This window comes from Aspergillus pseudodeflectus (assembly GCF_044049435.1).
Source record: "Aspergillus pseudodeflectus strain CBS 756.74 chromosome Unknown BJX68scaffold_1, whole genome shotgun sequence".
Taxonomy (NCBI): Eukaryota; Fungi; Ascomycota; class Eurotiomycetes; order Eurotiales; family Aspergillaceae; genus Aspergillus; species Aspergillus pseudodeflectus.
Window position 1 is genome coordinate 729,273 of NW_027263777.1, and position 13,365 is coordinate 742,637.

The 13,365-nt window shown below is 50.7% G+C and overlaps 5 protein-coding genes across 5 annotated transcripts; 4 read left to right on the plus strand and 1 right to left on the minus strand.

Moving 5' to 3' along the window:
* The first annotated feature begins 41 nt into the window (after window positions 1–41).
* On the plus strand, window positions 42–1,311 carry BJX68DRAFT_222789 (uncharacterized protein). Its single transcript, XM_071038040.1, has one exon. It carries the CDS (start codon window positions 683–685, stop codon window positions 1,268–1,270), a length of 588 nt encoding a protein of 195 aa, XP_070905625.1. The 5' UTR covers window positions 42–682; the 3' UTR covers window positions 1,271–1,311.
* A 119-nt stretch (window positions 1,312–1,430) lies between these two features.
* BJX68DRAFT_222791 (HECT domain protein) lies at window positions 1,431–5,995 on the plus strand. The gene is made up of 3 exons (XM_071038041.1): window positions 1,431–1,802; window positions 1,866–5,541; window positions 5,596–5,995. Exons 1-3 carry the CDS (start codon window positions 1,600–1,602, stop codon window positions 5,716–5,718), a joined length of 4,002 nt encoding a protein of 1,333 aa, XP_070905626.1. The 5' UTR covers window positions 1,431–1,599; the 3' UTR covers window positions 5,719–5,995.
* Window positions 5,996–7,652, plus strand: BJX68DRAFT_222793 (uncharacterized protein). The gene is made up of 4 exons (XM_071038042.1): window positions 5,996–6,228; window positions 6,300–6,644; window positions 6,717–6,879; window positions 6,949–7,652. Exons 1-4 carry the CDS (start codon window positions 6,193–6,195, stop codon window positions 7,236–7,238), a joined length of 834 nt encoding a protein of 277 aa, XP_070905627.1. The 5' UTR covers window positions 5,996–6,192; the 3' UTR covers window positions 7,239–7,652.
* A 2,156-nt stretch (window positions 7,653–9,808) lies between these two features.
* Window positions 9,809–11,444, plus strand: BJX68DRAFT_7506 (uncharacterized protein). Its single transcript, XM_071049702.1, has 2 exons — window positions 9,809–9,907; window positions 9,975–11,444. Exons 1-2 carry the CDS (start codon window positions 9,886–9,888, stop codon window positions 11,300–11,302), a joined length of 1,350 nt encoding a protein of 449 aa, XP_070905628.1. The 5' UTR covers window positions 9,809–9,885; the 3' UTR covers window positions 11,303–11,444.
* Window positions 11,396–12,856, minus strand: BJX68DRAFT_7516 (glycoside hydrolase family 43 protein). The gene is made up of 2 exons (XM_071049704.1): window positions 11,862–12,856; window positions 11,396–11,787 (listed from the first exon to the last, which is right to left on the minus strand). The coding sequence occupies exons 1-2, from the start codon at window positions 12,587–12,589 to the stop codon at window positions 11,490–11,492; spliced, it is 1,026 nt and encodes a 341-aa protein (XP_070905629.1). The 5' UTR covers window positions 12,590–12,856; the 3' UTR covers window positions 11,396–11,489.
* Between the last annotated feature and the right edge of the window lie 509 nt (window positions 12,857–13,365).

The window sequence follows — 13,365 nt, forward strand, 5'->3', positions numbered from 1 at the left end:
TGATCAATAAGCAACTTCCGCACAAATTTCCCGCTTTACCGCTTTAGGACAGTATGACGTTCGCCCTTCATTACTGCGCTAAACCACACATGGGATAGCGGCGAACCAGCCCTGAAAAGCATCTCCAGAGTATAGGTACCAATCTTGATTTGCAAATCTACTACTACACGTTTGTGAGTACGGACAAAGACATTGGCACCAAGGGAGAAATCGATCAATGGGCAGGTTTTTCGCAGACAACGGTTGCATGAAAAAAACCTCCCTACGCTGGTTCGAGCCATTGGAGGTGGCTGAATCTCTTTGATGGGAGTAGATGAGGTACGAACATGTCTCATAGCTACCCCTGTCAAAGCGAGCACAAAGGAGCTCTACCCGGCATATAAAGGCTTCAGAATGTGCATCCCATGTGGGTGTCACCTCCATCTAGCGGAATCTAGTTCTAGCCATGTCAAGTATCACTATCAGATGGCTTACTGCCGACGTAGCACGGATCTTGGACGAAGCAGCAGTCTCCAATGTTCTCTTTGGCTGGATGGCTGTTAGCCTGATCGGAAAGGATTTCGGATTTCAGGTACGCGACTCTTTTCCTCTCCGACTTTTGATATTTCGTACACTAACATATCAGTAGGAGATCGACTTTGTTGTTCCTGATAGCAAGCTCCAGACGGCTAGTGGTGCACTGATGAGGGCCGGATTTTCCCTTTGCACCATCTATAACTGCAGTGAACTGGAGCCATGTCGCAACAAGAACACTAGCAACCATGACGAAATAAAGGCGAAAAATCGGCATCACCCTGTCGCTGCTTGTCATTTCCACATCATGAAGCCTGGTCAAGCTTTGGTTTCGTTGCATAGGGAATCCAAACTCCTCTGGTGGCTACCGCATCATACCGCAAGTGACGACCACCTTTGGCTTTCGACTGATTCCCGGCTGCATCTTGGTACCTGCCCCTGGCCAAAATTCTATCCGGTCAAGCTTCTGAACCCAAAATGGCTATTCAAGGCTGTTCTGAGTCTGCTTTGCAGGGACGGTGGCCAACCTCAGACCGGCTGGGAAATGTGGTATTCGATGGCCCAGTGTTTCGTAGAGTTGGAGAAGCTTGCTGCTCGAAAGGGCATCCCATATTTCCAGCCAGAGTTGAAGCCTGCTTGTGACATTTTGTCTGTCCCTGGGCGTGTGCCTGAATATGCTGCGCTGTTGTTGCGCCAACTGTGTGATCAGACCCTCACTGGAACGGAGCCGGGCAGAAACAATTATTTTTGTGCTTAGAGGAAAGATACCCTAGGAAAATATCAATACCCAATGAAAACAAAAGGTTAGAGCCTTGTTGTCCAAAGACCAGCGGACTATTGTAGCTCCGTAAACCAATGTCGTCACGGGATTTAGCGGCTCTCGGCGTATGAGCAACGGCGCGCTCATCAATCATCGCAAGCGGATCGGTGGAGGCGCTGCTGATAGCCCATACCTAACCAAGCGACATCGTTAACCACTCTCTTATTACCTTTACCTCACTTATATCCTACGTCGCAAACAACAACCATCTCCCACTCTATCCACCTCTCTCCCTGTAGCTGAGTGATGCTACCGCAGGCAGAAATATGACCAGGCTCCGCGGACCTTCCGCGAGTTCATATGAGGGTTCGCGTGGTGGCATCGAGCGATCGCAGTGCCACAGGTCCAAACTACCCCCAGGCGCACCGGATATCATCTCACAGTCTACCGTTGATGTTTCAGACCCTGCGCAAGTCCTGTTGTGGTATCGCGATGAACGTCGCCGACAGTTTAACCTGCTCGTCAGAAAGTGCGTACACACTTCCGTCCGAACCGCATCTGGATAAGAACTAATGTCGCGGCAACTTCTCAGATACAAGAACCAACTCCTCTACGGGTGTCAAGACCCCAATTGCCAGACGCCGACATGTGCCAGCTACCGACGGAGAGTGACCGAAGGGCCCTACCGCCGTTACACCGATTTGAGCGCCCGAACACTGGCTTGCTATCTAGCGAGCTTAGACAACGCGGAAAGTGGACTATGTCGCCATTCACCCCGTTTGAACTCTGAACTATCTGCCCAAGACTCGCACCGCCGGTCGAAACGTCGAACCCGTGCGCCTTCAACGCAAAGTCCGACGTGCGATCGCTCGGACTACAATCCAGCCACAAGTAAATCAAACAGAGCCGCCCCGCAACCCGATAATATACTGGAAGCCAATACAAGACGGCGGCATTTGGAAGACGATGTTGTACTCAGTAAACAATCGGTCACGCTGCCGGAGCCTGCAAGCTCGCCGGTTCAACGCCTGAAAGATCCAAAGTCCTTCACCCAGAACCTGTTTGATACCCTTTCGTTGCGAATGATCGAATGGCTACCTCTCCGCCGCTCTCCTGGCTCATTTGATCTGGACCAGTCCGGTACATATCTTCGTGAACCCCCTCGTTCTCCGAATTCGGATACCTGTCAAGCGCACATGGACTCGGATAAGGAGCAACCCCAGTACAAACAACGCCCTTACCAACCCGATGTATCTGGCGGACCGCATACCCCATCATCGCGCAGTGCGAGCCAAACAACGGCTGTGGAATTAAAGCTACCAAATCAACAGTTCAAGCGGGTGTCCCTCACGGACACAGAGCTGCGGAGATCAAACTCGAAATCAAGTCTAGACGACAAACAGTTGCCTGAATTGAAGCCGGCTAGGAAGCTCTCGGTCAGCACACAAGCCAATGCAAACGTTGACGAATTTGTGAACGTGCCTTCGCCACCAGCACTCAAGCACCGACCCCAGAAACATCGTGGAAGGGCGGTTGATGCGAACAATACCCGCCTGCATGAGCAGAAGAAGAAAGAGCGACGAGTCTCTTGGGACGGCTCCAAATTCTTGAATGATATGCAGTCATACCATAATCATAACAACACTGCAGTCATTGATAACCAAGTCACTCCAAATGATCGGCCATCCAATGACCGCCGACGACGACGCGATAACCCACTCGTGGCGTATGATGCAAAGGCAATTCAATCACTTAGTCACCTAAATGATGAGATCATTGATGGCTTGAAGCAAATGCTGATCCTTTCCGACGAGGAGGCTGAAAGGTGGAAAGAGGAGCTTGCGCTTATGGAATACAACGGCAGTTTTGAGGACTCTGAATGGCGGTTTGCAACATCTCGCCAACGTACAGTTTTCACGTTCATCACCCAAAGCGTCTTCTATGCTCTAGGAAGCGCCCGGCACCTTGTGCGCTCATTCCGGGACAGGACTCGCCTAACCGACAATACAGATGCTTCGTCTAAGCTCGATCTCGAGCTATTGGAACCTGCCTTGCGCAAGCTCTTCGCTATTTGCCCTAAAGACATTGTCTTCCACAGCCTATGGAATGCTCTGGACGCATTGTTTGTTCCTCCTAGAGAATTATCAACGTCTGGGCGGCTTTCGCGACGTTCTTCTTACAACTCCAATCCCACCACTTCAGCTTCCGCGCCGGTACCTATCCGTCGTACGTCCGATGCCTTCGCCAATGAGTACGTCACCGACGCAAACGCTGCAGATATTGCAATCGTGGCATTGTTTGCCTTGGCTAAGTCTCTGCCTGAAATCGACAACACTACGTGGAGTTGCATGGTGCTGATGCGGTCTACCGGAAATGTAGCTATGAGTGCCGTCATGGAAATGTTTCGCTTGAGGGACGCCCAACTGGTCGTTGAAGCTACGGATGTTTTGGAGCACGAGCTGGCGCTTCGATTAGTTGATCGTCTGGTTCGCGCCATCACTGCGCGATTAGCTTTCCATGAGATATCAAAGGCTCGGTACGGTTACACCCAAGAGTCGACGAAACGCAAGAACAATGTTCTAGATACCCTTGTCGAACTTCTGGGTCAGCATCACGATCTTACTATAAGATCCCTGGGAAATGAGGATACGAACCCACGCGCTCCTAGCGTTCCAGCGGTTATTACTGAGTGGCTCCGGACTCTTCTCTTGAAGAGTTGGGACGGAAATCCGGAAATGTCCAGAAGCAGCTCCGAGGGAGGAGCTGTGCAGATACTCTCCGTCCTATTCAAAGAGCGAAACAAACTCGGCCTCACTGCAGAAAACTTCCATACCCCTTTCCTCTCTGAGCGGCTGGATCCGCTAGAGATGCCGGTACAGTGGATGGCGCGGGTGCCCAGCAACAAGACCTTACATCTTCTCTCCTACTCCTTTCTGTTTCCCCCATCCGCCCTCGTCATCTACTTTCGTGCTCTTAATTACTCTGCCATGTCCAGACATTACGAAGCAGCCATGACCACTACGAGGCATGTGACGCAAACCGCTTTCAACAACATTGAAATCTCAGATGATGTCGGTCTCCTTGCTCGGATGAAGACATCAATGACCACTTACTTGGTGCTTGTCATCCGCCGAGACAATATCCTCACAGATGCCCTCAATCAGCTCTGGAGACGCGAAAGGCGGGAGCTCATGCGTCCGCTCAAGGTTCAGATGGGTATGGAGGAAGGAGAAGAGGGGCTTGATCATGGAGGTGTTCAACAAGAATTCTTCCGCCTGTTGATGGCAGAGGCTCTGGACCCCGCATACGGCATGTTCACGACGGATAGCCGCACTCGTATCTCCTGGTTCCAGCCCTGCTCGTGGGAACCGCTTTACAAATTTGAACTTCTCGGGCTGTTGATGTCGCTTGCCGTCTACAACGGTCTCACCCTTCCTGTAAATCTCCCCACTGCTTTTTATCGAAAGCTTCTTGGTTTAAAGGTCAAGTATTTGGAGCATATTCGGGATGGGTGGCCAGAACTCACAAAAGGCTTAGAAGAACTTCTAGGTTGGAGCGAAGGTGATGTCGGCGACATTTTCCTGAGGACCTATGAATTTGGCTTTGAAGCATTTGGCCGGGTTGAGACGGTCGATATGGAAAAGGTTGATCGAGACGCTCCGTGGCCTCTTTCGTCCACCGGTCGAAGCTCCGGCGGCCGTTCTGTGAGGTATTCCCCATCTTGGTCTGACGTGCGGCGCTATACCGACCAGGCAAACCTCAGTCCGCCCTCGTCCATGGCAGCCGAAACCGCCGATTCGCAAGATGAGGCTACCAAGTCGGTGGCCGGCCCGGTGCCCTTGCCCTCGCCCACGCCACCAGCTGAGGAAGCTTCTCTGGTGACGAACGAGAATCGAAGTCGGTTTGTGAAGGATTACATTTTCTGGTTGACCGATAAATCCATTCGACCGCAATTCGAGGCCTTTGCACGAGGCTTCTATACCTGCCTTGATCGATCATCTCTTTCCATCTTTACTCCGGAAGCGCTGAAGACTGTGGTCGAGGGCATCCAGGAGATTGACGTTGCGCAGTTGGAACGGCACGCTCGCTACGAAGGAGGCTTTGGTCCCAGCCACCGCGTGATTCGAGACTTTTGGAGCATTGTTCATGAGTTTTCCGCTGAGAAGAAGGCGCATCTGCTGGAGTTTGTCACTGCCAGTGACCGAGTACCAGTCAATGGGATCGCAAGCATCATGTTTGTAATTCAGAAGAACGGAGTGGGGGATGCTGTAAGCATTGCGTAATCCGACTGAACGAGCGAACGTTGCTAACTTGGTTTCTAGCGTCTTCCAACGAGTTTGACCTGCTTTGGCCGTCTCCTCTTACCGGAATACTCTTCCAGGAGCGTTATGGAAGAAAAGCTCGACAAGGCGTTGGAGAACGCGCAAGGGTTTGGCGTTGCTTAAGGGCAGGGTTTCTGGACAGGAAAGGTTTCGGCGTTACTATATTCTCCGTTGTATATATCTGCTTTTGGTTCTGCACTGTAGACTACATCCTCAGGAGTATACTCGACATAGCATATTATAGCTCTGCATCGCCTAAGGTACCCAGCCCGATGCAGGAATCCGATCTATATGCCAAGCTCCAATGTCGTTGGCAGCCTCTGGGGGACCCCATTTTTCCTCTCCACCAACCGAAGTCTCCAGTTTGGCCCACGGTCACCCGGTGAGCCACTGCGCCGCCTGGCTGTCCTCTTGGTTTTCATTCTTCTTCCCTGTTCGTGTTGACTCATCTCGCTCTCTAAGTTGACCAATTTCTCTGGCGCTTTTCTTCCTTCTCCTCTCCCCTTTTCTTCTTCCCTCCGTTCCTTAGGTCACTCGAATCTTGAGGCATTATCATCGTCACTCTCTGCCCCGCTACCCCGCCTTCTCTCTTTAAATATGCCGCCCATCATCCACTGCGTCCGCCACGCTCAGGTATGTCGCCATACTTCAAAACACCATTTTCCCCTCCAGAAATCAAACCAATTGACCGTTACTCTGCTCAGGGCCTTCACAACCTCTGCACTGAAAACCACGTTATCCCCGATCCCCTCCTCACTGATCTCGGAAATACGCAATGCGAAAAACTAAGAGACAGCTTCCCCCGTCATGATAAAATCGACCTTATCGTTGCCTCGCCGCTTCGCCGAACCATGTACACGGCCCTGCAGAGCTTCGAGCCCGTCTTCAAGGCCAACCCGAACATGAAATTGATCTTGCTGCCGGATATCCAGGAGACGAGTGATGTTCCTTGCGATACGGGTACCGATCCGGCGCTGCTACAAAAAGAGATTGATGAGAAGGGACTGCCTGTTGATGCTAGCCTAGTACATGACGGGTGGAATGACAAGGTACTATAAGACACTGTCCGCGTTGAAGCTTCTTGCCACTCGGCCTTTTGCTAACGTCTGGTTAATCCACAGACCAGCGGCCGCTACGCACCCACTAACCACGCGATTGGAAACCGTGCGCGAGATGCCCGACGCTGGCTAAAGGCCCGACCGGAGAAAGAGATTGTCATGGTTTCGCACGGCGGTGTTTTACACTACTTTTCCGAGGATTGGGAAGACAGCAGCCAATACCAGGGTTCGTGCTCCTGCACCAGCTTTATATTAGGCGTTCTACTGGCGTTATGCTAACCATCATTGTTTCCAGGAACCGGCTGGCTAAACACGGAATACCGCACATACACCTTCTCAGACAAGATCGATCTTGACGACTTAGAAGGCAACAAGCTCGACGAGGACAACGCTACATTAGTGGAGACTATCGAATCGCGCACTCGCCGCGGGAAAGAAGGGCCCATGGCTGATCGTGAGCAGCAAAAAGTCTACTATAGACAAGGCGTGCAGGGCTGGGATGACCAAGGACTGCAGCTTAGCACAGCCGATCGGGAGGCTGCCAAGGTACCACAGGGGAAGGAGGTAGATGGTGTGAGAGTATAGATTGCTAGACTGGCTAGATTTAGTCGATATAAAGAGTGATTTGGACATAGAGCACGATAGAACTGGGTTTTGCAGATTGCAACAAATGAAAACATCATGTGGTTCTGAACAAAGAACATAGCTTTCGGACAAGCTTCCCAGGCGTATATGACAATGGGGAGATTAAGCAGGTGTGTATTTTTCTTTGAGATTCATTGTCGTTTAAAGGCTCTGCAGGGGAGGACAAGGACTTGATAATACCCATTCTTCACCTCTGAAAGAAGTACAACGAATTCCAAGCTTTTTAGACAAAGGGCTCACCGTTAGGACCTAAATAGCAAAGGCTCATGGCCCTCTTGTTTCAACCTGCCTATAAAATGACCGATTTCCCCAGCGGAATTACAACCATCAATCAGCGCAACAATACAATTCAGATTTTCTTTTTTCTTTGTATACAGGTGAGCCACTATACTTCTCTTGGTAACAGCTTTCCTAGACATCGCATTTTGGTATATACCCCAAGCGAGTCTGGAGTCCTCATGCTTCAAGTCCATATCAGGTACGTTCCCTTCCAGTATGAGAGTGCTGATGTGTATAGGATGATCATAGTCTTCCTTTTATTACAGGTACGTGGCACTCTTTTTATACTTACTGACGAGTTTAGATATTCCTACTAACAAAAATCTCCAATACTGTGTTCGGAGGAATCATAGGTGAGTGCCCTAACTGAACAAACTACTGACGCCTATAGAATGATGGGTCACTGTGGCTTAATTATCATCGACAATCACAGGTACGTCTCCTTCCACACCTGGTTAACATATATAGGACGAACGAGGGGCCAACCTAGGTGTTAGAGACACAAATGCTCGTGTTTTGGTAAGACTCTTCATCACTTATCTGGATACTAACTCACGAATGCAAGATATAATGGACGGACAGCCTCTTCAAATCAAGGTAGACTTACCGTTATCATGACCCCAAAGTCCGCAGGTACGTGTCCACCCTCAACTACGCTGACGGATATAGGACGAGGAACCACGAATAGTGCATATACGGATCGCTATTGCGGAGAACAAGCTGTCCACCTCTAGAATATTTTTTTAGTAAGAGTACTGGCTAATATCAAGCAGATGATTGGTGTAAAGCGATTGAATATCTGCTAACTTGGAGCACATAGTAGGAACTTGCTTACCACGGCGAAGAGTATACTACTATTGACCGAAACCAGTCTATACTGGATTTTGGGTGCTAAGTACTCCATTTTATCCATTTCATTCTAAATCATAAACTAACTCGCGGAGTAGCTCGTATTTCCTTGGATCAACATCTACTACATTGGAAGCGAAACTACAAAGGCTAGGTAAGTAATCCATCATCCATCATGGGGGCTGATTGTTATTCTTCAGGGACTTAGCGATTGAATGGATTGAGTTGCGAAAGCTCGAGGTATAGGAATATCTATGAGGACAATACATCTCCGGGTACTTTCCTGAAGCTATCGGTCTTTTGTATCTGTACTAGTATACATCACCAAGGGATATATATAAATACCATGGATTCGTAACAGTAAACCCAACGCAACCGAATTGCACCAGAAGAGAAATCTCGATAGCAGTCATGCTATATGATATTCCCAGAAATACACTAGCAGAGACGCTGTAAGATTTGCAATTCGAGTTGAGGTACGGACGCGCAAGGCTCATGATGATCTATACCGGCTGGGCAGCTCAAGTTCTGCCTGGCAAGGAATTGCCGTATCATTTAGTACTGAATTCTAGGCAGCGATAGAATCACACTCTGGTAAGGGGAGTGGGACAATGCTCTATGAAGTTTCGCGTGCGCTGATTACGGAACGCAAGCGTCTAGTTTCATGATTGACCGAGTAGATGCTCAGGGCAAGGACCAGACGAAACCTTAGGAAACGAGCAAATGCTCCTAGGTAGCGTGCTAGGATATGCCCAAGGCAATACCTTTTCGAACAGTGTCACTCCAAAATCCCAAGAGTAAGGCTTTCCCTAAAAGATATGTCGAGGGTGCCCAAGGCTGGATGTGGCTGCTCTAGGAAAGACCCTGCGCGCAAGGCAAAGAAAGCGGCGCAGCGGTTGCTGGAGTATACAGCCCGCGATTAGTTCAATTCAGAGACTTTCACCTAGACACATGCCAGGAATCCCTCATCTACAAGTATTGGTCACTTCGTAAGTTAAATTGCTGCACTGAATCCGTGGAAACGAAGCTACTTGCGCTGTGGCTGTTGAAGCTTAGCGCCAGGGTCCCGCAAGCTAGCACAGATTTGCGCTCATGGTGATGAGACCCAGGGGATTCGAGGCAGATTGCATTGCGATGGTCCGATTTGCCGGGGGGCTGAGCCAAGGCACCAGAGTTTCGCCCGAAGAAACGAGCTCGATGATTCGTAATTGAGACGAGGGAAGTTGTTTAATGAATGAAATGTTTGGCAGCGCTTTCTCTGTTGCCTGCGAACTATTTTTGGGTTCCGAAAAGAGGGGCGCAGTCACTGCCTCAGGCAGAATACCCCATACGGCGGCTTCGTAACTCTCACGACGAGACGCACCTTTAAACTCTTTCATTCCGCCAGCCGGATACTTTTCATGTCTAATCCAATGGCATCTTGGAGAACATCAGCTTGAGCCGGCAGTCACAACACAGAATGCTCGACGAGAACCTTCCCAGTAAGTTTCTTTAGCCTCAATAGTGGCATGCAGCAACCTGTGCGGAGAGCTCGACTAATCATAGCAGCATTTTACCTCAAGCCAGGGAGCAAGGATACACCTCACCTTTCGCAAATATACCTCCTCCAGTACGGAAACGAGCCCGACCCAGTTTATTCCTGCCACTACCCTGACCCTTCCTCCCCCGAATCTAAGAACCGCTATGCCGCCGCACTCTACGACCCTTACGTTCCCGACGTCGTCTATGGCGAGGTTCTGATCATCCCTGAATGGACTCAACCGACACTCTCGGCGGACGCCATCCGCCAAAATGGCGGTGTTCCGCCACCCCCGGAGCCGATCCTCCCAAACAAATTCACCATCCAGCTTTACAACCCTGACCAACAGATCGTGGTGAGCTACAAGCCGAAGACATGGAATAGCCCGCCCTCCTGGTCGTTTGAGATGCCACAACACAGCTTCCGTGAGCCCACCGGATCGTCTCTCGATCGCGTTCAGCTCGACCCGGCTGTCGCAGGCACAACCCCCAAGTTACGCTTCACCTGGAAGAGGGACAGCAAGCTGTCCAAGGATCTCACGTGTCTACTCCGCGGCAAGACCTCCGCCATTCCCGAAACCAAGACCAAGAGCAAGGAACCGGACATTACTGTCTCGATGTTCAAGGCGCTGCGCGAACTGACGCTGTACGAGCCGAACCTATACCGTGTTGAAATGGAGGATTTCAAGGGCCTAGAGCTTGTTCTCTTGCTGGGAGCAATGACTATCCGCGACGTCTATTTCGCTCCCCCCAAGGAAGCGTTCCGTATCTCGAGACAGAACTCTGCAACTGCTTCACCAACTTCCAATTCCCCCATCGCTCCTAGTCCAACGTCGAACAGGCTGCCTGCCGGCTCGGGACCCCTGATGACTGATATCCCTCCCGCTCCACAACCACAACCGGTCCGGAGCCCGCAACTTACAAGGCAGCATGAACAACTTAGGAGGGAGGAAGAACGACGGATACGGAAAATGCTGGACGAGGAAGAAAAGGCGCGCCAGAAGCGTCAAGCCGAGGTTGACAAAGAGACCCGGCGGCTACAGAAGCTGTATGGTGACGAGGAAAAGCAAGTTCGACTGCAGACACCGTCTTTGCCACCACGACCATCCATACAGGAGCCTCCAAGACCAGCTCCACGATACTACGATTATAACCAAGGTCCGCCACCAGTCTCACATGGCGGATCGAGACCCTATATGCAACTCCCTGGCCAAATGTCGACGATGAGCTTGTTGTCTCCACCACGACCACAGTCGACAGCGAACCAGGGGCTGCAGAATAAGCGCAGCAGTTTCTTTGGACTCCGACGAGTTTCGGAAGAAGGAAAATTGATGAAAAAGCGCAGTTCCATGTTTTGATCCCACGTCGATTCGCGTTTTTTGTCCATATTTTTATTTACAGTATTCAGTTTCGCAGATACCCAGGAGTTTTGGTGTTGTTTTAACAAAAGCATAGCATGCATACATTCATGACAAACCTAGATTGTGAATATAGAATGAAACTATAAAATCCAGCAGCCAAAGCCCTCAGAAGTAGTCTGCGTCACTATAGTAGCCTCCCTTCCACGCCCTCAAGGGTGATATTTACGGGGAGAATGTTTCCATCCTCATCAAACTCCATACGGTCGATACATACAACCCGATGATCTCGCGCAGTGTCGTTGAGGAACCGGCGGTGATAGACAATATAATAATCATCACCGTCGGGAGTAAAGACGCTGTGATGGCCAGTGCCATAACCCACCGCGTCATTTCCAGACAGGACCTTGGTAGGAGTGCTCGAGAATGGGCCGGTGGGGGACGGACCGGTGACATAGCTAACACCGTATGAACTATCACCCCAGCTGTACCTGATCAGTCTTTGGTTGCACAAATGGATCTTAGGAACCGAAAGTTTATACACATGATAAAAACTTACCCGCCGACACTGTACATAAAATAGTATATACCATTCTTCTTGAGCATCCACGGCCCCTCTACATAATCTGGAGGAGTGATCTCCAAATAATCACCCTTCAAACTTACCAAATCATCGTTGAGCTCGACGACGATTGCATGACTCCACCCGCCATAGTAGAGCCACACGCGGCCGTCATCCTCATCCTGGAACAGCTGCGCATCGATCGCCTCTGCACCAAAGACAGTCTCCGGCACGAGCGGTTTCGCGATAGCATCGACGAAGGGCCCATCGGGACGGCCCGTGATTGACTTCGCCACACCAATGCCTGCCCCGTCGCCAGCAGAGAAGTACATGAAGTAGTCGTACTCTGAGCCATCGTCGAGAACATTAGAGTTCATGGAGCGGCGACGACGTGCCACGGAAGGGGCCCAGGCGGCCCGGTTTGTGGACCATGGAATCTCCGAAATGTTTAAGATAGAGTTGTGTTTGGTCCAGGTAAGGAGATCTGTAGACGAGAAAGCGTCAAAGAAGGTCTGTTCCTCGTAGGCCGCTGAGTAAGTTGGGTATATCCAGTATTTTGAGTCAAAGATTCGTGCTTCAGGATCGGCGTACCAGCCTTCAAATACCGGGTTTCCTGAAAGAAGGTCATCGTTGTTATTGTTGTTGTCCTCGCTGGAGAGGGGAGCCTGATCGAGGCCCGCCACGACGGGGAGAAGGAGAAGGATCGACTGCAGAATGCGACCCATGTTTGCAGTGCTGATGATGTGAGCTGGAGTGAGCCTCGTACTTTAGAAAGGTGAGGAATGAGCGCGTGCCCGAGTCTCGAGAGGGGTTGTTGGGGTTGCCCAGCTGGGCGACGATCACCCCCGGCCTCCTTGCTGCTGCATGTGCGACCTGAACCTGCATAACGCATCATCTTCCAAGATGATGGTTGTCAGGGCTTTCTCCTCCCAAGAGTCCTGCTTATGTCCCTCCGACGAATGTCTATGGCGCTTTTCCATCTAAAATTATCCTCATGGGATGGTCGCCTCCGCGAGATGCCCCGGGCTAATAAAGAGCCACGAGAATACGAGATGGCATCCAGCTCCAAAGTATGACGATTGATCTCGACTCGTGAAACTCCACCACGCTATTGAAACACGAGCCTCAACTAGATGGCTCTCACTCGGATGCGTTTGATCTCCCCAGTGCAGAAATTAAAATAGAACATCCGAACGCGCTAGCCGGGCCTAGGGATTTAGCACCCTCGTGTCCTGGCGAGCTTGATGCATCTCGATCGCCTCACGCCTTGGATTTACCTGATCCCGTTCGTATCCTTCTTGACTTCATATCTCTCTTGCCCAGCGGCTTCATCTTTGATAAGGTGCGGATGAACGCTGTGGGGGCCAAATTCTGCCGGCAGAGCGCCCTTTTCCGTTCGGATGGATTCGATCCTCTCTCTAATCTCCAAAAATAACAGTACCGAGGGTCGTGGAGATGGCAATGACAGCACTCGGCGGTCATGGACGACGCCCAAGATCCT

Coding starts and splice junctions, on each gene's coding strand:
- BJX68DRAFT_222789 (XM_071038040.1), top strand. CDS start 683: ATGAGGGCCGGATTTTCCCTTTGCACCATCTATAACTGCAGTGAACTG.
- BJX68DRAFT_7506 (XM_071049702.1), top strand. CDS start 9,886: ATGCTCGACGAGAACCTTCCCA. Junction 9,908..9,974: donor GCTCGACGAGAACCTTCCCA/GTAAGTTTCTTT, acceptor TAATCATAGCAG/CATTTTACCTCAAGCCAGGG.
- BJX68DRAFT_7516 (XM_071049704.1), bottom strand. CDS start 12,589: ATGGGTCGCATTCTGCAGTCGATCCTTCTCCTTCTCCCCGTCGTGGCG. Junction 11,788..11,861: donor TTTATGTACAGTGTCGGCGG/GTAAGTTTTTAT, acceptor GATCAGGTACAG/CTGGGGTGATAGTTCATACG.
- BJX68DRAFT_222793 (XM_071038042.1), top strand. CDS start 6,193: ATGCCGCCCATCATCCACTGCGTCCGCCACGCTCAG. Junction 6,645..6,716: donor ATGACGGGTGGAATGACAAG/GTACTATAAGAC, acceptor GTTAATCCACAG/ACCAGCGGCCGCTACGCACC. Junction 6,880..6,948: donor AGACAGCAGCCAATACCAGG/GTTCGTGCTCCT, acceptor CATTGTTTCCAG/GAACCGGCTGGCTAAACACG.
- BJX68DRAFT_222791 (XM_071038041.1), top strand. CDS start 1,600: ATGACCAGGCTCCGCGGACCTTCCGCGAGTTCATATGAGGGTTCGCGT. Junction 1,803..1,865: donor TTTAACCTGCTCGTCAGAAA/GTGCGTACACAC, acceptor GCAACTTCTCAG/ATACAAGAACCAACTCCTCT. Junction 5,542..5,595: donor AGAACGGAGTGGGGGATGCT/GTAAGCATTGCG, acceptor CTTGGTTTCTAG/CGTCTTCCAACGAGTTTGAC.